Source organism: Paralichthys olivaceus, chromosome 6, assembly GCF_024713975.1.
Source record: "Paralichthys olivaceus isolate ysfri-2021 chromosome 6, ASM2471397v2, whole genome shotgun sequence".
NCBI classification, from domain to species: Eukaryota; Metazoa; Chordata; class Actinopteri; order Pleuronectiformes; family Paralichthyidae; genus Paralichthys; species Paralichthys olivaceus.
In genome coordinates this window covers 22,973,655-22,995,471 of record NC_091098.1, presented here as the reverse complement: position 1 = coordinate 22,995,471, position 21,817 = coordinate 22,973,655, and the positions used below count along the sequence as shown (strand labels likewise).

At 44.2% G+C, this 21,817-nt stretch overlaps 1 protein-coding gene across 3 annotated transcripts in view; it reads left to right on the top strand.

The window, feature by feature from the left end:
• LOC109645148 (membrane-associated guanylate kinase, WW and PDZ domain-containing protein 3) overlaps positions 1-20,116 on the top strand; it is a 36,588-nt gene extending 16,472 nt beyond the window's left edge. For all 3 annotated transcript variants that reach the window (XM_069527306.1, XM_069527304.1, XM_069527305.1), the window contains exons 4-17: positions 299-418; positions 1,790-1,963; positions 3,887-4,079; positions 4,754-4,824; positions 5,780-5,941; positions 6,997-7,507; positions 8,241-8,778; positions 9,232-9,295; positions 9,404-9,817; positions 14,005-14,205; positions 14,287-14,363; positions 14,442-14,588; positions 15,307-15,445; positions 16,293-20,116. In XM_069527306.1, the coding sequence (XP_069383407.1) occupies positions 299-418; positions 1,790-1,963; positions 3,887-4,079; positions 4,754-4,824; positions 5,780-5,941; positions 6,997-7,507; positions 8,241-8,778; positions 9,232-9,295; positions 9,404-9,817; positions 14,005-14,205; positions 14,287-14,363; positions 14,442-14,588; positions 15,307-15,445; positions 16,293-17,464 (3,983 nt within the window). In that variant the 3' untranslated portion in view covers positions 17,465-20,116. The remainder of the gene's footprint in view (positions 1-298; positions 419-1,789; positions 1,964-3,886; positions 4,080-4,753; positions 4,825-5,779; positions 5,942-6,996; positions 7,508-8,240; positions 8,779-9,231; positions 9,296-9,403; positions 9,818-14,004; positions 14,206-14,286; positions 14,364-14,441; positions 14,589-15,306; positions 15,446-16,292) is intronic.
• Positions 20,117-21,817: the final 1,701 nt, after the last annotated feature.

Sequence of the window (21,817 nt, the reverse complement as noted above, 5' to 3'; positions counted from 1 at the left end):
TATTAGTTTCTTCTTCTTAACATTATTAACGATGATAAATTCCACCACAGAGCCTTTAGTGTTGCCAGTGTGTTATCTTACTGAACTGCCTCCATATCATTTGTCAAACTAATGCTTGGACTATTTATAGTTTGCTGAGTCGCTGTTTTGTTTAAACACAGAGACTCAGATTGAAAACTCCCGATGTGAGGAACAGGCCTTGATTAATTAACATATCATCCATAACGGATCGAGCAGCTTTTCTCCCCACATGGCTCTGATGTATAACATCAAATTTCCTGTCGTCTCCGTTTGTCAGGTACAACCAGGCAGCCCAGAGACGGAGAAATCTCTGGGGTCGACTACAACTTTGTCTCCATCGAGGAGTTCTTCTCCCTGGAGGAGTCAGGCGCTCTGCTTGAGAGCGGGAAGTTTAAAGGTGAACACTGGTTGTATTGTGATTCATCACGCAGATAGATTGGATAATTATCCTGGTGCTTTTAATTAAAATACTTATTAATGTTAGTGACTACTGAAAAATTACGCCACCTGCAATGAAAGTGAGTTCTTCCTTGACCCATAATGCATCATTCCACCAAGTGTCATGGTAATCTTTGCAGTTGTTTTGGTGTAATCCTTCTAACAAACAAACAAACGTATAAACAGATCGACAGGAGTGTGGAGGATGTGGTAAAAATAAGATATTGTCACATTTGCACGATGTTATTAGTTTATATATACTGCAAGGTAAATATTGATGCTGTATGTCTAAAAAATAGTCTGACATTTTAGGAGAGCTATAAAGAAGATACCTCATATCTCAATCTCATATCCAGCAGTAAATTTGATGCGAAAGCCGGCGGCTAGTTGGCTCCCCATATCATAAAGACTGGAAACAGCCTTTTTTTTTTTTTTTACCTTTGAGCAGAGCCAGGCAAACTGTTCCCCCTCTATTTCTACCTTAATGCTAAGCTAAGCTAACGCTCTGCTTGCCGTAGCTTCATCTGTACCACACAGACATGACAGGGGTATTCATAGGACGTGATTTAAGTAGGAAATACAACGAGCAACTATTTTTCCTGAAATGTCAAACAGCCGCTTTAAAGAACACGTTCCCTTCTTATTCATATGCTCATTGTGTTCGCTGCCAATTAAAGATTTAAACGTTTTTTTGTTGTGATAAATGAGGTTTACATTATTAATAACATGTAGCGTGTGGCCCAGCATATTAATGCCTTCAGGTGTTGCTTACCTCATATCTACCCTGCAGACTCCTCCCCTCCCGTACAGGTCAGAGTCCTGCCGCTGATTAAAAAGCCTCCATACATTAGCATCCATAATTTACAAGAGTTTAATGGGAGCAATAAATGTCATCCTCCCTGGCCTCACGTGTGACATTGACAGACACATCAAAGCAGTGGGGGGGTATCAGTGGCGCAGTGCGTGCAGTAGCCTGCAGAAACTGCAGTAAATGGTGACGGCTGGTGACCTTGTTGTGGAGTTCACTAATCTAATGTTTCCCCCTCAACCCATTTGGATCTCCATGAGCCGAATGGAGGGGTGGAGGTAATTTCATTTCTTGGAGCAGAACATAGAACATACACAGTCGGGCGATCTCCGGGGAAACATAATGCACTTACATGCATGTAGTATGTGCTGTTTTGTGCATGATGAAATAGCTGTGCTCTGCCACTGAGTATGAATATAAAATCCTTTGTTGAAGTCAGGAACACAGAGCATTTTCACCTATTTAGATTTTCACCAAATAAACAGTTCAGTGTATTTAATGATTCCCGTCCTTCTGTCTTAGGGAATTATTACGGAACACCTCGGCCCGTTCACATCAGCCAAGAGAGCCCCCCCATCACCTACCAGGAACACCGCAACCTGCTCAGAAAGTTCCGCACACGCAGCAAATCGCTCAGCAACCTGGAGAAGGCTGTGGAGGAGGGTGAAAACAGCGAGGACGACTCCGGCCTGTCCGGCAAGTGTCTCTAAGGCCAAGTTTGTATGAGAGGGCAAAGGCATGTGTGTAAATCTAGAGCCAAACTTAGTAGCAGTTGCTTTTAATGGTTGAGATACAATTAAATATTTTAGGATTTTAACGTACGAATCGTATATAGTCTAAGAAACCTGCTTGATAAACCCTCTACAGCAGCCAGCAGCTAAATGCTACATCGTTCCTGTATCTATCACCCGGCTCACTGATACCCAAATTAATCAATCATTAGCCCGATTAGTATGCTCTGAACTCTCAGTGGGGCTATGGCCTCATCGATTGCTGAATCACCTCCAAAGGAAGGTCAGTCAGCCTGAGGTGGAGCGGGTGGAGCAGGTGAGGAGGGAGAGGCGGGGGACCGAGGAAATCATTTGATAAAGATGTAGAAATGTTTTTTGAATTAAATCAGTAAGCTGCTCTAATAGTGGACGAGTCAACATTGGGTGGTGAGGGAAACTTTTTCTCCATGATGATGAGAGAAAATAAAAATAATTAGAATTTTAGATGTGATGGATGACTCATTGTACCAGATATGGTTATTTATGTAAAACAGATTGTTTAAAAGGCGTAAGCTTCACTAGTAGTGGAAGAAGTATTCATCACTTTATTCAAGAGGGAAAAAAAGTGCAGTCAGAATTGTACTTTTGCTGATAATACACAAATACCAATAGCTGAATGCACTTCATGCCAAAAGTAAGGTACTTCACTAAAATATGTATTAGGTTGTTAATATTGATGCACTGATGTATGAACAGTACTTTGCTGTGGAGGTAGTTTTGCCGGATTTATATAGTTGGTCTCCACTTGACATCAAGAGTCTTTAAAACAGTTTGAAGAGAAGAAAATATTAAGTTCTGCGTCAGAAATGTGAGACTTTTCTGTTATATTTAAATTAATATATTAATATAATGCCTATTTTAATGAATGGATATTATAGATGTGACCTATTTTGGCCTCAAACTGTTAAATCAAACCATCTCTTAATTTTAGAGGGAAACTTGTTGACAAGCTTATTTTCATAATTAATCACAAATAATGTGATGGTTAATAATGTATTTATTTTATTTAGATAGGATATTTAATTAATGTCAAGATATGCTCATTTAAAATCTGCTAAAGTGACAATATTTGTCTTTGAAATGTAAGAATAGAGTTAACATTAAATGTTAAAAGTTACTTAATAAATCCACTTGGTTAGCTTTTTATGAATTATGAAGACCATGTTGATAAATTCATTGTGACAGAACACTAGAGCAGAAGAGTTGCACAGTGTGTATGAGATTAGGTGACTGGGGTATGAGAGCAAGGACACAAAGCTGTGGGGACGGAGGTAGAGAAGGTGGCGGCAGGGAGCCAGAGTGGTGCAGAAGATAGGAGAGAGGCAGGCTGAGTGGGAGGTGAGAAATGCAGGCGGGCAGAGATCCAGACAGTTAGGGACGTGCTCCAAACAGGCAGGTAGGGCAGCAGGCAGCCGGGATGGAGTGGGAGCGAGCCATCCAACACCCTGACCTCTGCTGAGTCATTTTCTAAAGTGTTGCTGTGTGTGGGTGGCACTTGTGGTGTGCAGCGGGACTCAGGACGCCCTGCGTTGTGTCGGACGTATCTTGGATCCATAGAGCTCCCAGCTGAAGGACAGCTACAAGGACAGCCGGGCAGAAAATATGCTTATTTCTCTAACTCTGCTTGTACGGCATGCACGGCCACACACAGAGCCTCCTCGCAGGGAGGACAAAGCAGGCTGAGATGCTGACCTCAGGTCTTTTCTCTGACAACCCCCAATGGAATTTCCAGCATCGGGTCACGCCACACTGCAGAAGAAACTTTTTCACCTCCTGCATCAGTTCGATAATGTGCACACAGCGTTATTTATTTATTCTCTAACGTTTCTTGTCTTCACTGTCATTTCAGGGGGCTCTGCAGGTGTGAGCAGCAGCGTCCGTCCCAGCCACCGCTCCCCCGGTCGACCCCGTGCATCCAGCAGCGGCGGGGATGGCAGTCCCATAGTGAACGGGATCATAAGAAGTGGTGCCAGGGTTCGAGCTGTGATGCCTGATCACTGGGAGCAGGCCTTCAGTGATCCAGGAGAGTCTCATTACATAGAGTGAGTGTCCCCCCCGTCTACACAACACACGCAAAGTACATTTCAGGAAACGGTATTTTGAAGGGGAGAAAAAACTTCTTTGATAATTCTCTATGTGAGGAGTAGAGCCTGACAGTTATGGATTTTTTTTGGGGGGGCGATGCGGATATTAGAATCTTGATATTTTACACTTTAACCATAAACTTATTAGAATTTGAATGAAGACAATAAACTTTGTATTTTTGTAAAATGTGAACAGAAGTGGACATATTGTCTTTGTTGACATTTTGTTGATAATTGTAAAGAAATAAATGTAATAAACCACAATTTGTTATACAACCTGCGTAATGATAACATTTTCAAACAGCCAGTGTTTCTCCCTGTTTTAAGTCTTTAAGCTAAACTTAGCTAATCGGTTGCAGCCCCCTCTGCATATTTAATGGACAGACGAGATAACAGTATTGATCTTCTGGTCTCAGAAAAAATGCTATTAAGCCTGTTACCTAAAACGTCAAACAAATTATTTAAACGTGCTCTGAATACAGAAGCGCTGCAATGCGAAGTTGTCATGACTATCTATGATGAGTAGGCTCCTCTCTGTTCTTCCTGTGATGCATTTTCAGTGCTGCCATATTATATTAAATGCTAAAGAGGGTGTCTTTTCTTTCCCCTTTTCTCCCCTTTGTCTCGACAAGTCGCAACCCAAAGACGAGCAGCTGGCAGAGTCCTCGAGCCTTAAGCAGGGAGACCGTCTACAAAAATGAATGTGAGCCCCGTTTGTTTCCTCCTTTCTCTCAGTCGGGATGTAATTATTCCAACACCGGTGACACATTTAACTGTTGGACCGCCTCAGTGCAGCTACATGTTTGTCAAGAAGGGAAGTAACGAGACACAGCCGGCTTGTTAGAGACAAATGAGACGGAATGAGCTTTTAGCCGAACAGAAACGTGTAAGTGATTAGGGCCTAAAGCTCGGCGCTGCTGGCACAGAGCCAGACTCGCTGCTGTGGCGGGCAGCGGCGACACGTGGATGACATGTGACCAGCATCTTGATTTTATAATTTGGTCACATGACTCGCTGGTAGGAGAACAAGGACATCGTCTAGTTTTTGATGTCTGTCTGACATGGCTCATTGCACAGTGTAAAGAAGCCATCTGTTATGATGCTGTGACTCCAGCTTGTCTCAGTAGAGTGCAGTACCCTCCTCTCTCCAGAAGACGGTGACATAATCCCCATAATGCCCAGAGTTACCTGCATGAGAAATGATCACAGTGAATTCTGGGAGTCCAAACACACAAGTGTGTTAAGCTTGATGCATCTACCACAACTTTACAAAAACAAGTAAGAAGTAGAAATGTTTCCGGTGTAATAACATTTTCCACAGATGTGGTGACGTGAAGTAACAGTAAATAGAAATACCCAGATTACAGTGTCGAGTCGGGTCAGTGTAATGGATTACGTTCTTGATTTTAGCTTGTAATGGCTCCTGCTTTTAATGCAGTCTTTCCACCAAACACTTTGCGTGCGTGTATATTTATTTATAAGTATATGTTTTTGTTAAGAGCCATCTGGCGATTGGTTTGCTACGTTCTTTTCCTGCCCTCCTAGAACCCATCAGTTCTAACCATTAAGTTATATAAACACACGGGACTGTCAGCGTTATCTCATCCTCTCTCTATCTGTACGTCTCTTTGCTCTTGTACGTTTCTGTGACTTGCCAGGGTTCACGGACCAGCCAGAGGAGCTCCGGGGTTTCCCTGTGCACACACTTTTGACCAAGGGCTCCAGAGGGTTTGGTTTCAACATCGTGGGGGGCAGCCGGCTGAGAGAGTTCCTCCAGGTCTACAGTGTGACAGCGAGCGGACCTTCAGCACTCAAGACAGGTAAAAAATAAAAATCAACCTGGGATGGTTACTGCATGGGAACGCTTGAAGAAATGTATTTATGTCAGAAAAATATGTGAGATTAATCCTTTGACAGAAGATTTCCACTGAAGGGTTTTATCTTTAGAGGGACACACTAAAAAAAATTAGTGCTATTAGTGATAATAATAGACTTGTTACAGCTGCAGACTGAGATAAGTAATTATAGTAAATCGTTCCAAATGTTGAAACAGAACATATTTTAATCAGCAGTGTGTTTTAACAGTGTGACTCCGTAGTTCTCTATCTCCACTCTTTGGGATTATACTTCTGGATGTTTCTGATCTCCCACAGCAAGTGTGTATCACAAACGGCCCTTAATCCTCAGGGCTAGCACAAGATAATCTAGCTATCATAACACATGCATATGCGGCGGTACACACACACACACACACACACACACACACACACACACACACACACACACACACACACACACACACACACACGTGCCGCCATTACATTGATTTAAATTAATTCCCTCTAGACTGTGGACTACTCTAATCTCAATCTTAACTATCACTTGCTTAACCCTTACCTTAACCTTCCTGATACCTTAAAATCTACATGTACATTAGGGCGACCTGCATTTTGCATAAACACATTTAAGTCCCCTCAACACACACACACACACACACACACACACACACACACACACACACACACACACACACACACACACATGGATATTACCACTCTGGGAGCCAGGGCACAGGCTGTCTCTGCAGGGACTGATCTAGTTCATAAATGTTAATAGGCTGGTTTAGAGGGATTAGTTGGTTGGATTAGTCGACACCCACACAAAACACACACACGGTGTTTCATCTGCAAACTACACATATCTGCTCACTGGAGCATATGAACATGGTCAGCACAGTTAAAACAGTAAGATACAGACTCTCAGATGGTACGAATGTGTTTAATGTCTGCTGCAGATAATTTAAAAAATGCAAATCGTTACAATAAATGTGTTTTAATAGTACCTCCATCCATGTGTTACCTTTTTGTTTTACTAGCGGACATCCTAGTCTACATCAATGACGTTTGTGTGTTGGGAGTGTCTCACAAAGAGGTGGTGGAGATGCTGAAGTCGGTGCCTGTAGGCCACAGTGTGGATGTCGAGGTCAGAAGAGGGTACCCCATGCTCTATAACCCAGACGGCTGCCCCAAGCAGCCCCCGCCAAGGCTACTGGACAGCGGGGAACCCATCCTACCACCCACCACCACCCAGCCTCACCAGCTACCTCGCCTCCCAACACCTACGCCCCAGCACTTCAACTTTAACGGAGTCCACAGTGAGAGGAGCTACATGGAACCAGGGGTGACTCTGGATGCAAATGGAAACGCGATGTCGTTCGCCGTCAGGCAGCCGCCTCCATACAGACGCTCCAGTATGAGCAACGCCGCCTCCTCGCCCCCCATGCGCCCGCCTCGTTCCCTGAGGAGTTTAGCCAGGCTGCAGTCGCTCGACCAAAACCTGGCGAGCCAGAGTGACAGCGAAGTTGTTTCTGCGATCGGCTCACACAGGTAACACCGACACGTGTAACACAACAGACTCATACTGGTGCCTGCAGAGGGTGTAAATGTGAAGTGCATTAATTTGAATTTATAATGTTCCCCTTTAAGTGTTTCATTAAAATAATTGCTGGTTGGCGACTGTGATTTGCAAGTGAGTCTCTATTTATAGCTTTTTACTGATTCTAATATATGATTCACCTTGATCATTGATTTTGATCATTTTTAATCTGTTTTTTTTTTAAACACATTTGCCGAATGATGTTCCAGCTGCTCAAATGTGAGGATTTGCTGTTGTTTGTAAAATTTGAAAATATTAGTCAAAGACATGGTTTTGGGTTTTTCTCTGACAAAACAACTTTGTCCCAGTAAAGTGCAGTACACCCAACATAAAAAAACATCCAATGTCCAATGTCCATGGATCAAATCAGGAAAGACGGGCCCCAAGATGTCAGGGACACACACCTTGGCTTGATCAGCCTGTGATGGGTCTGCCTCAGCTTCAAACATGATGATGTGTCCCTGACATCTGCTGGTGGTTGACAACTTATCATCAAGCTAGTGTGAAAGCTGTTCAGACGTATATGTGATATATTCACCATCTTTCATCATCATGTTTTAAATTAAAAATTTGTATCACTTTGGGAAACTCTATGGAACGTTAATCATCCGTTGCAGCCCTAAACATTTCTCAGCAAAGACTTATTTATCATTGGTTTTAACTTTCCTTCCTCTTCCTCGTCAGGGCATCAATGATTCGTAACCACAACAACAACTCACTCTCAACACCCCCCCATCATTTACGATATGGCACGTCCAAGTCGTCTGAGAGCGACCTGTCCACCTGCACCCTGTCAGGGTCCCGGCTGCCCCTGCCTCAGTCGCCCAGGAGGCCGGTGTCCTCGCCTTGCGGCCCCCGCGGAGCCCAGTCCCCCCTCTTCAAACAGCAGACCTCCCACCTCAGGCCTCCTTCCTCCTCTGACAACCCGTACAACCGCAGCTTCAGCGGTTTCCATGGCAACACCAGCCCCACAGCGAGCCCCAGCAGCGTGTCATCTCCCGGGGGGCTGAGCGCGGGCAGCGGAGGAGAGCTGGTGCCAGTGGCCTTGGCTCAGACTGAAGGAGACAGAGGCCTCGGCTTCAGCGTGACGGCTGGCGGCCCGGGAGGCAGGATGACGATAGTGAAAAGAGTCTGGGACAGGAAGCAGTGCAACTCTCTGCAGCCAGGGGATGCTATTGTCAAAATCAATGGAGCTGATATCCAGAGTCTGAGCTTTTCACAGGTGACTGGAGACAAAATGAGAAGAGAAGTCATGTGAACTTAACTCATTTATCGTTATTGGCTTTTTTTTTTTGCTTGTTGCCGTTAATACAAAGCACCGACTTGGAGTTTTACAGGCGTTTGTGACGGACTCTTCAAAGATGATGTCATATTAATTATTGTAGTGATACTAAAATATTTCACAAAAAACAAAAACTTGAGGAAAACATTTATTGTGTGTAATGATTTAGTTTTTTCTCATTCTCTCATTGTTGAACAATGAGATTAAATATAATAAATCATCAGTACGCTGCTTTGAGTCAGATAGATAGATATCAGAATAACAGAATAACTATACAAATATACTCCACTCAAACTATACAAAATATAGGAATAAATATTATATTATACAGTGTGAGTGTGCAATTATACCACCTTAAAATTTCTCACGATATACTTGTTTATTTGTTCACAGGTGCAAACAGTTCTCCAGGAACACACCAGACAGGGAGAAGTCATCTTACTGGTTTACAGAGGAGGTAAATTATTACTATATCTGTTGTAGTGATTTTTGATGACTGATGATCACGTTTTTGTCATTGTGGCTAAATTCATCTGGGTTACTTCTGTTTCTCTGTCATTGTTAGGCATCTATCATTCAACCGTCTCCCCCAGCTCTGTTCGGAGACTCCCCCCGCCTCTTCTCCGCCCCCCTCCTCCACCTGTTGGCTCAGATGACTCCAGTCTTCTTCCAGAAACTCTGCCTTTGCCCCGCAGCTCCATGAGCACTCCTCCGTCCCCAGCCCGGACACGTTCCTCTCTGATCCAGAGCACCAGTTTCTTGGAGTCGATTCCAGTGACCCTGACGATGGAGCCCAAAGACTGGATCAACACGGGCCTGGAGGACGAGGCGGGTGGCGTCACGGTGCCTGATGCGCGTCTGGCGAGGCAGAGTGGTGAACAAATTCGGTCACTGCGAGGGTTTGACGTAGAACTCAGGAGAAAGCAAGGAGAGGGCTTTGGGTTCGTCATCGCCTCTCAGGATGTGGAGAACGGCAAAGGTGAGAGCCCACGAGTAGTAAATGCTAAGAATATAACAATTTGCTTTCATGAAACTCTGCTCACTTCATTAGGAGATTTTTTAAGTAGGACTGGACGGGCATTAGTTGAACTTTTCTCAGCCAATAGAAACATTTGGTTACCTGCCCAGGGAAACAGGTTTCATTTGGACGCCCCTGTGGACAGATGCACCATTAGGTAATTACAGATTAAGACGGGGTCACTGTGGATACAAGCCACCAGATGAGTCACGATGCAACTATTTTGTTATCAAGTGTTTTTTTCAGGTCAGTTTTCATCGATTATTTCCCATGACTGGAATATTGTGAACTGCCCTTTAGTATATTTTTGGTTTCTTAAAAACTTCGAAATGCAAATACCAAATATTCTGAGATAATAGGGTCTGTGTTCAGTCTGTGGCCACACGATTACAATATCTTTTAATAGTAAGTAACCCTCCACAAAGGCCCAATCGTGGGCTCATATGTTAATAGTAATGACTCAGAGATGTATTTTGGTGAGAAGCCTTTTTAGGAGAGTAGAGCAGTAGTAATTCAAGTTTAACACTCTGACAAAATGGAAGCCAATGAGGAGTCTGGGAGAGTTCTGACTCACTGGACGTCCTCTGGAAGCCCTCTTCTCAATGATGATGCAACGCCTCACTCTTTAGGGATCGGATGATTCTCTGTGGGATCAACATTCAGGATCTCATTCGTGCACGATGGCCTCTTTCAAATAATAGTTTTTGAAAATGTGTTTATTGTTTTTTTGCAGAGAGTTAACTGAGTGGATTGATACGTCTCTTCCATCTGATGATTGTCTCACATCAGCACAAAGTATGGAGACAGTGGGACACACCAGACTCCTGTGAAGAGAGCGAATAAGTCTCTAAGAAGCTCACATGTTATTTACAGTTCTTTTGTCAGCCTGTGCTCTGTTCAGTTCAGTTTGTGAGCTGCATTGTCTGTTGCAGAGTGACCTTTTGTTTAAAGTATCGTATCAATCCCACTCTGTGCTTCTGTGACCTGACAGGACTCCGAGGCTTGTTTATGTGAACACATCCTGTCCTTATTAGCTTTTAGTGTAGTGCTTATGAATAGCAGGATAACCGCAGCATCCCCGTGATGTATTACCCCCTCTCCCCTTCCCACGCCTCGTATTGGCTGCGCTGTTCCAGTTTGATGCAGTTCAATTTGCTTTATGGCCTGAGCGAGCGCGTGTTTATGTTTTCATGGCGAGATTAAGGTTGTCGGTGCACCTGTCTCTCCCTCTCCCCCCTCATATACATCCGTCTCCATCGTGTCCTCATTCTCCCCCCTCGCTCCACTCCTGCCATGTCACCGTCTCTCCACACCTCCCTTGTTTCCCTCCATCATTTCCTCTTCTCACATCTCTCTCTCCTTTCTCTTCCGCTCATCACTCTTTCCCTCCCCTGCTCCTCTCTCGCTCTCCCCCAACAAGCTCCCGCCCACTCTCTCCCTCTCTCACACCCCCTTTTTACTCTGCAGTAAAAGCATCCAGTCTGGTTTTTCAAAAGATTAAAACTCACTCTCTCTCTCTCCCTCTGTCTTTCTCTCTCTCTCTCTCTCTCCATCTCTCCTACCTCCCATTCTCTCTGAATGCTTAAGAGAAATGCTACCCTGAACATTTCCCTCGCAGTGGAGCAACAGAGGGGGACAGCAAACCTGCGTTTTACCTCCTGTTTGACCATCACATGTGAAGCTCAGCACCTTCAAGCCCGCTTACCTCGGAATACAGGAGGTTTTATTTTTTGTTGTTTTGTTTTGCCGTGCGTGCTAATGAGAGAGCCATGCTGGAGCGACTACAGTCTGCTTTGAAAACTGTGAAGGAGTCTAAACGTAATTATGTGCTCCAATTCTTGTTTTGTATTTAACAGAGATGGGGAGGGGTACTGGTTTTGGTGCAGTGTTACACGTGTAGATATGTGCATGATCTTGAAGGTTTTAAAATCTGTGGTGCACTCTGAAGTTTGCTTGGTCTCGTGTGTGTGGACTTTGACGTCATGAAAGTTAACTCGCACCCTATCGAAGAAACTGAAGCCGTGATGGATTTTTACAGTTGTACTAAGTGATGATTGCAGTGATAAGAGGAGGTGAGAGAGGATGAAAGCCGAGCTTAAAGCAGCACATGTCATGTTGTGGTAATGGTCTGTGTGTTAGAGCCATTAGTGAGCCACACGGGCAGTGAGAGGAATTGATTGAACAGATAACATTGACCGTGCTGAGTTCAGCATTAACTGATTACTGTTTGCATGATCAACAGTGCTCTCTCTCTCTCTCTCTCTCCCCCTCTCTCCCCCTGGGTCTACGACGTGTAGTCAGCATCTGCAGGCTGCTGTGTGGATGTCTGCACCGGCCGTTGCTTTTTGGCTGCAGGGGGGGGTTTACGATGGTGGGGAGGGGGCTGCTTCCCCTCCTGAGCGTTGATCAGTGCAGCGCGTCAGAGGCTGGCTTTCTGGCTGGCTGCTGGGCATACCGCAGTGGGATTACTCTGGACAGGAGAACATGGAGAGCCAGAGGAAAAGACACTATGAAATAAATCAGTCCATTTGGATGTATCTGTGTGTGTCTGTGCATGTGCAGATGAGTACATCTGTCCCAATCCCTCTGCGTGTGAGTCACAGTGAATGTGTGCGTGTGGGCATGGCGGTTGCTTGTGTATTCATGTGTTTGGCGACTCTTGATGTTCGACTGATGTATTATGCATGATAAGAAGACTATTTGCAAAGCTGCCTTTGCTTTGATTTGACCTGATTGCTGTTTCTGCCTGGGTCACCCAGATTAGGCCCCAGACAGATTGTAGATGTGTCTCTGGGCTCTCAATTATGGCTGTACCTTTTTAACAGGATCATCATTCCGCTGTCGTACGACACAGTCCCAGCCCACGAATCACAACTTTGTGAGCATTTCATCTCACTCTGTTAACCAATTTCAACATGCTATTTTTATCCTGGAGGGATGTAGACTGAAGGGATGATTATGTTCCTCAGCTGAACGAGTCTTGAAAACTTTACACTGCCTGATGGGTTACATAAGGCCGCTGGCAAGAGGGGCCAGCTGTCACCAAAGCACAGCGAGGGGTCATGGAGAGAGTAATAGGGACGAGGAACAGAAGATAGAATTAAACGTCTAAGCAGACAGAGACAGACCGTCCAGCTAAAAACTGTAAGGAGCTTTTTTAGTTGCTGCAGGAGATTAATGGAACCAAATTTATCTTTGGGCGGCTCAATGTTTTTCTCATCAACCTCAGACGCTAACTGGAGCTGAATTATGAGCCATCTCAAGATAAGACTGGGAGTTAATGATACATGGGGCTAATTGTCGCTCATCGCACTGTGTTTAGTTTTTTCTGTTATCTTTAAAAGTTAATGGAATTGCACAAAACAGCAGAACGATCTGCGACCTCAGATTCACACTCCTGTGTTTTTCCAGGAGGTATATGTGGTGTTGTTTTCTCGGTGTGAGGGGCCGGGAGAAGACGGCCAGTGTTTCCCACACAGAGAAAAATACATTTTGTACTGCCAGCAAATTTATTTGTCCGTGCTTTGTATGCTAGTGGCATTGCAATGCAGAGAAGCTGCACATTTGGGGATCCTTGAAAAACTGAGCATAAGAATCACTGACACTGTATAAACCAAAGTGTAAATATCCACAGTCTGTTGTTTCATGAAGTTTGACAGATCCGGGACAGAGAGATGTTGCTGGAAAGCTTGTGCTCCATGACAGTTTGTTCTTGAGGAGAAAGACAAATTATTATTGAACAGCAAAAAAACAGTTCCCGGTGTGTCAGCGGATAGAGAGATGGGTTGATAGATGGGAAGATGAAGGAGAAGAGGAGAGTGTTTCAAGGAGACTGTGGGGGAGGTGTAAAGAAAGGCTTTTGTGGGAAGTAATTCATGAAGTGTATCCTGCCAAAACTGATCTGAAGCTTCACTACAGGTTGTTTCAGGAATTCTGGCGTGAGAACAAGAGAGATTAACCTTTCTGCTTTAAATTGATCAACAGTTGACACCACTTATTTCTCACCGTCTTCAGTTAAAAGGAAAGTTTTGGTGCTGGAGTTTGAGTTTTGTGTTCCTGCTGCGACTTTTATAACCAACAACTCAGCAACTAACTCCAGTAATCTAAGGTAGTGGTAGGTAACGGTTTGTCTTATGTCCCCTCTTCAGCTGCTTCTCTACTCCCTCACCGGTTCGTGACAGTGCGTCGAGGCAGCCCAGCCGCCAAGAGCGGGCAGATCCGACCTGGAGATCGACTGGAGGCGGTGGAGGGACGCTCCGTGGTGACTCTGCCTCATCGGGAGCTCGCTCAGATACTTCGCAGGGTGGGAAACTCACTGAGGCTCACCATCGTCCCACGTCCAAGCACCTGTAAGCACATTCGGTGAAAACACACAAATATGCCGCCTGCTTCTTCGTTCATAATCTAATCTTACACTTGATTTCCTTCAGACTCTTCAAGCCTCTCAGAAACAAATGAATTTGACCCCGCTCACAGAAGCAGGAAAGGTCAGAGGTCACGTCCAAAGGTGAGGTCATCTTATTCACTACCAGTATATGATTGATTATCAGTTCTCCCTCTGACTCTCTCTGCCCTTGTCTCCCAGCGGGACTCCAGATATTACAGCGTGGACCTGGATCGTGGCCCCTCAGGCTTCGGCTTCAGCCTGCGGGGGGGCAGTGAGTACAACATGGGCCTCTACGTCCTGGGACTGATGGAGGGGGGGCCCGCCTCCCGGAGCCAGAAAATGCAGGTGTGTCTTTTTTTTATACTGTTTTACTGCAATGTCTGTCTCAGTGTTATTACCTTTATGTGTATTATTGTAGTACTATGAAAATTGCACAGTTCCTTCCAACAATGTTACAGTTGATGACAGGATCATGTACATATACTGTTTGTGTTTTGTGTCTTAAAATGTGCTGTGACTACTGATAGATTTAGAATGTAGATGTTTTGAGTCAGATCAGTTACCGGAAATCAGACAAATGCTCAAATATATAACATGAAATAAGCAAAACTGTTTTAGAGGACATTGCTTGAATAAGTCAAATACTGTTTGCATGCTAACATCAACGCTAACATCAGCTAATATCTGTTTGAGGCGATGATAAATGATAAATGTGAGAGAACGATGAAGCATGGCCTTGTTTTCATTACGTCACGACCGCTCTAATCAAATCAGCTTCCAATTATTTAAATCACTTGATAATTCATCACTTTTTCATTTCACATCCATCTCTCCAGTTCACATCATCCCCGTTTCTTATCCGTTCATTTCTGTGACTTCCCCTCGTCGCACACATCAAGAAGTGCGCATGTTGCCAACCTAGTGTTACATTTTAGTAGAGAGCTGCGAGTGTGGTAGTAAAATGTGAAAGTCATCTGCCAGTCAGTCAGCACAATATAATGTTGTAGAGTAACTTTCTGTGAGTTACGACATTTAGAGTCACTTGTTTGTGTGACGGCTGCAGGTGAGCGATCAGCTTGTGGAGATCAATGGGGACAGCACAGCGGGGATGACGCACAGCCAGGCCGTCGAGCAGATCCGCAGAGGAGGCCACCGCATCCACCTGGTGCTCAAGAGAGGCAACGGCTACGTGCCCGACTATGGTGAGACCCCTCAGGGAACCTGTCTTGGCGTGTGGTGCATTTGTCTTAGTTGTATAATCTCCTTTCTGCTTTCTGTGTGGCACTAATTCTAACTAAACTTCTTTTTACCCTTTACTCTTTCTTTTTTCTTTTGGGGACGTTTACCTCTTACACATCTTTGGTTAATCTACTATTTTTTTTGCTTTTAACATACCCACACTTTGTTTTCCCTCTCCATTGGGCCTCTTCGGATTTCCTTCCTTTGGACATTTCTCTCCTTTTCCACTATTCTGTTCCTTTTTTCTCTCTCTCTCAGTGGAGCTCTCCAGTTTGTCTCTTTGTATGACCAACTCCAAGCTAGGCGAGCCTTGCTTCTATGTCATTGGACGGACAGAGAATACGCGGTTGGTAATGGTTCCTGTTAGTTCTCCCATTTTCTGTCTCTCTACATTCCTCTGCTCACTCACCGCTGCTGTCGTCACTGTAGTGGAACGAGACTGTGTATTGATCCTCGTCTTTAGAAGACAACCTTGATAAAGTAGAAATGTACCTGTGAACAGAATTCATCCAACTTTCCAATTTCTGAACATGCAATCGCACGTTGATAGAGCACGTTGATAATCTGTGATGTGTCGTGTTTCTAGTAGAGGGTTTTGTCAAGCTTACACTAAAAATAGAAAAGCAGCTGTTGTTTCATAAAATGACTTAATGCATCTCTTACAAAAACACTGTGGATTTCAGAGCTCTTTAATAACAGATTACATAATGTTCTGTGCCAGAGATTTTACTCTTCCTCTGAATTACCAGCCTGTTCACTCTGTTTTCTCTTCCTCTGTCCATCCCTTCTTCCTGTGTAATGTGCGTCCAGGCCATGAGCGCAGAATCACCTCCCCCTCCCACCTGCATCACCCCAAGAAGCAGAGTTTGGCTGCAGTAGACTCCACTGGACAGAGGGGGCGCAGCTCCAAGCTAAAGATGAGAAGCAGGTCTTCTGATGGACGCGAGAAAGAAAAAGGGACTGGAAGGAGGAGAAGAAGAGGGGCCTCAGAGGGAGGGGGACGCTCGGGTTTGCAAAGCCCCGTCTCTGAGTCAGGAGACAGGTCCCGGGACAGGAGGAGGAGGAGGAAAAGAGAGTCTCAGAGTTTACCCAGAGATGCTCTCAGGAACCATGACGATAGTGACACGGAAAAGGGAACAGTGAGGGGGAGAAAAAAGGAGAGGGAGGACAGGAGACAGAGGAGGAGTAGAAGCAGGGGGAGAAAAAGCAAGAGCAGGGCGAGGAAGGAAGAGGTTGAGAAGGAGGCGGAGGAAGAGCAGCAAGAACCTGCTGCTGAGGAGCAGGTGGAAGTTAGAGAGGCGGAGGAAGAGCAGGACGTACATGCTGTTGAAGAGCAGGTGGAAGTTAAGGAGGAGGAGGAAAAGGAGGAGGAGGAAAAGGAGGAGGAGGAGGAGGAGGAGGAGGAGGAGGAGGAGGAATTAGAAAGAAGAACGAGTGACGAGAATATTACCTTACCTATTCCAAGTCCAAACCAAAAGCTTCCCAGTCCCAAACAAAAGTGGGAGGCAGAGTCTGTGGAAAACTGGGACATGGCAGCAGAGTACAGGGAGCTGAGGAGGCAGAAGGAGCTGGAGGCCGAGCAGAAGCAGGAGAGGTCATGGGAGGACGACAGGGGGGAAGATAGAGACACAGAGATGAGTAGGGATGAACAGAACGATGACACACAGAGTGGGCATATAGAAAGGCCTCTAGCGGGTGTTGCTGTGATAGATCCAGTGTCACAGAGAGAGCCCTTCTCCTTCCTCACCTCCACGCGGTCTGTGGAGCAGCTGGGGGACGATGAGTCAGAGTATGGGGGCAGCCAATCTGACGGGTCTGCTGCCAGTATCTCAGGCCTCTCTCTGGCTGGCGGGCGCAGGGCTGTGGTGCTGCCAGGCCCGTGGCTCACACCCAGCCAACACAGGGCGGCACAGGTCATGGGGGGGAACAGGCACCCTGAAGGACAGACAAGGCAGAGAGGAGGAAGAGGAGGTGTCTCTTAAAGCAACACCATGAAACTTTTTAACCTTTGAGTAGAAAGAATGATGCCGCTTTCATCTCCACTCATCAGCCACACAGCAGATTCTTACACGATGTAACTTGGCTGAACAGGTACGATCGATTGTTCGGGTCAAACACGTCGTCAACAACAGGAACATGTTGTGATGTGGGACGTCTGGGTAGAGCATGCAAGACCACACCTGCATATAAAACCACTGTGTTTTTGTTTACAGCACATTGACACCGACGTCCGCCCTTATCTCCAAAAGCTCTCGATTCTTCGTTCTGAGTGAAATCTTTTTCATTCCGAGATCTTTGTGTTGCTTTTATTTGTTTTTTTTTCAGTTTTGCGTCAGTCGCGTGTTAGAAACATCTTCGACGCGTCTCGTTTGATCCTGGTGACTTCTCCAGACAATGTCCTGCTGTATTCTCACACAGACTCAGTCTGACTTTTCTCCAGGACATTTGCAGACGTTTGTATGTAACCTCTCACGTACGGCCCCTCCCCCAGTTCAGCGCACGTCTGAAAGCAGCTTGACTGATAGTCACAGCTTAAATCTTCAGAATCAGACCCAGTAAGTTCAAGAGTAGTGCCGAACAGTTGGTCAGTTTAAAAAAAAGACTTAGACGTCATTAAACCAGCGTTTATCTCCAATATTCAGCCAGGAAACATTCCCACAGTCTGGCTGCAGAGGGCGCTGTGGCTCAGCTACAGTTACATGGTGTTGCTTTAACTTGAGACAGGAAGTAGAGCCACTGACACTGGATCAGATTCTGTCCATCACACACTGCTCGAACCTCCACTTGTGTTGTGCAGCCACCCTCACTACGCCAACGTTTTGTCTCAGTCACTTTGATATCCACCGTAGTATGAAGTCATATTCTTTGTGCCTTTTCCCAGCCGACCTGCGGCTGGCGTTAACCGTCACCATCACATTTTAACATGGTGAAGTTCTGTGTTTTTCACCGGTGACACAACAACAACCTTGTCTTTCTTTCTGAGGCGCCGCTGCCCTCATTATGTTGCACTCCTCTCTTCACGTGATAGATATTTCCAGACAACTTCAATCCCCCGCTCACCTTCCTGCTTCTCTCTGGCTACATCAGCACAGTGTCCTCTCTCTTAACACCCCCCCCCCCCCCACATGCCGTACAAAGACTCTCACTTATACCTCATGAAGATACTGAGCAATAATGATGCAACAGTCCAAGACGATCAGCCATTCACATCCACCGCGACGCGTCCAGAGGAAACAGTGTGTTTGTACAATATCCTCTTTGTCTCATGTTGCCTCATCTTGTAATGTCGTCCTATATATAACTGAAAACACGATTGTGACAATGCAGATCCCTTTTTGACAGCAGGTGTGAAATCTATATTCTGTAAATATTTGTATTGAAAGAAATGAGAGAAAACTAATGTAAATACTACACTAACTGGAGCCAAGCCCTGATTTGTATTACTGGATCGTAATACATCACGATAAGTCTATAAATATATATATATATATATATATATATATATATGAATAAATATATGCAGTATATCTATATATTACATACAACAGCTACACGTTCAAAGTATTTATTGTTGTGTGATGGGAAATTCTATGAAAATTGCTGTCTAGCGTTTGTGGAGGCTAAACAGGATAAAGAAGTATATTGTACCTGCCCTAAACTCATTAATGAATGTTGTGCAATGCGCTGCTTGAGTGTGGATTTGGATGCTCCGTGTCGTACCCTACGTCAGAAGTCAGCAGAAGATGCCAAAACTGTGCATCCAGCGTGCATATTTCCAAGTACTGTTAATATTGTGTATGTGCAGTCAGAACAAAACCACTGTCTAGATTCTAGAGAGTGCTGTGCCCATCGTGCCACGTACAGTTGCCTTGGTAACATAAACCACTTTATCCTAACCACAGATTTTTCTTGCTGTGAAAACCCTTGCTCCCAGGTCTCTAATACGACAGGTGGGCGGGCCGTTTAGTAATTTCAGTCATGCCAAAAAAATGAAATAAAGGTCCTCACTGAAAACCACAAAAAGACAAAGTCATAAGCCTCTGCAGAATCTGAGCTCGGTGACGCGCCTCAGATGACAAAATAGCACATTATTTTGTTTTGTTCTCTTTTTTAAAACGTTCTGTTCATGGAGCCGAGCTGAGTGGATACTGTGAGATGTTATTTTTCTATGAAATTATCTTTTGTCAAATACTCAGGTTTTCAGATACTTTGCTCTGGATAAGTCGTCAGGGCAACGAAGCCACAGCGACTTCGCATCGTTTTCATATATAACGCAGAGGTGTCGCATATTATTTCAATCTCGTGTCGTTGAATTTGGAGACGCAGACTGTTACAGCTGTTTGTTACCAGCCCATAAAACTAATAATGATAATCTAAAGGTTGTTGCTGTACGTGAAGTCTTAGTGACCAAGCCAACATACTGCACCCCCCCCCCCCCCCCCCACCCCACCCCACCCCAAACCATACAGAGTAGCTTGGTAGCCTATATGTAAAAACAAAAATTATTTTATAACGTTTGCTATTGTTCTGGGTTTTTCTTCAAAATTTTTTTTAGACCTTTTAATTTGAGGGGGATTCTATGGCTGAAGTGTAAACACGTTCTAATGAAACCACAAATAAACTGCTAAACCAATTTCCTCAGTGGTCATGCATGTCTTTGTTTGAGCACCAGAGGAGCCTGGGTAATGGACAGCAGATGGCAGCAAAATTATAGGCTGCAGTGTATTAAGGAGAGAAGGGATTTGATGTGATGTGTGAGTGTGTGAGAGAGAGATCGAGAGGAGAGAGCTGAGATTATTTTAAGGATCCCGTAAAATACATATTCCCAAAATAGGGACGCCATGTATAATTCAGAAGACTGTAAATACTATTACACTGGTCATGGAGGAATGAGATCCATTAAGATGCTAAAAAAAAAAAAAAAAGATCAATTATTGAACCTGCTCTTTGCAAGAACATGGATTTTACATTTTCCCTGTGGGTTCACTTATATTAGATTCCAATACTGTAAAGCAGGAGCAGCTTCACCTGTGTGAGGAAGACTATTACACACACACACACACATTAATAGCATCTCTGTTCAGATATGAGCACTTAAGTCCTGCCACTAAAAATAACATCGCTCTGAGGCCTGTCTTTCTCTCATCTTGTCCTAAGCCGCATCCTTCTGTTCAAGTCAGCTCAGACAGAAAGAGAAAGAAAATCACATGTGTGTATAGATAGCATGTATATGTACATGTATATGTATATGTATATGTATATGTACAATCGTGTTTCTATTTATATGCTGCAGAAGGATATTTTTCTACTTTTCAGATTATTTCATTTAAATCAAGCTTCTGAATTTATACAGAGAAATGTTCAACATATGATTTGGTGCCTTCACTGTTTTACAGGCTTTACATTGACGTGTCAAGTTTTCTACATGTGCAGAGCTCAACAGGAAACCTGAAGTAAATCAAGCTGCAAATAAAAAATGCTAAATCAGAGTCAGATTGTGCCTTCAAAATAAAATGTCGTCTGCATCCACATTGTAGTATCACTACTGTAGGGCATGTGGCATTTACAGGGGGATGACTTAGATGGAAATAGACCTTATAAAATAACCAGAGTCTCACATTAATAATGAATATACTGCAAATTTTTGTGATTTAATGGACGAATGGATGAATAAAACTAATATCCACAAAATAGCTCCTGCAGAAATGTAAGAAATACTCTGGTGTAAAGATGATGATGTGGCTGTATGCAAGTTTGAAATGTTTGTCTCGGGAGCCTGCGGCAAAATGGATCTTTTAACGAGCTTGCACATTTCTCAAGTATTTTACAGGACATGCATGGACGGATAAACCTCGGGGTTGAAATTTAGCTCTGGAGCCACGATAACTCCACCACCACCACCAGTGCATATGAGAATGGTTGCTTACAGACAGTTGCAACATTTTCTGCATTTCTCTCAGTTACTCGAATGAATTTGGACAAAACCAACCAAATGTTTGTATAATCAACTGCATCTGTCTGATTATCACCCACAGCATTTATACAACGGAGATGATTACATTTGATATAATACAAAGCTGGGTTCTTGTTAGAGATAGCAACACATTTCACTTTTAAACTTTAGCTTTTTGTTTCAATAAGGATAGTAATTGAAAATATATGTGATTTTACAATTTTAAAAAAAATATTTATCGAATAACAGTTATTGAGTTGTGTTTGTTCACACAGCAAAGCTCTCAACACTCGTCTATCTTGTATGAACGAGTGGGCACAATAATAAAACCATGATTCATTCTCCATTGGGGTTTTTGCTTTAATCATTTTTCCTCAAAGCA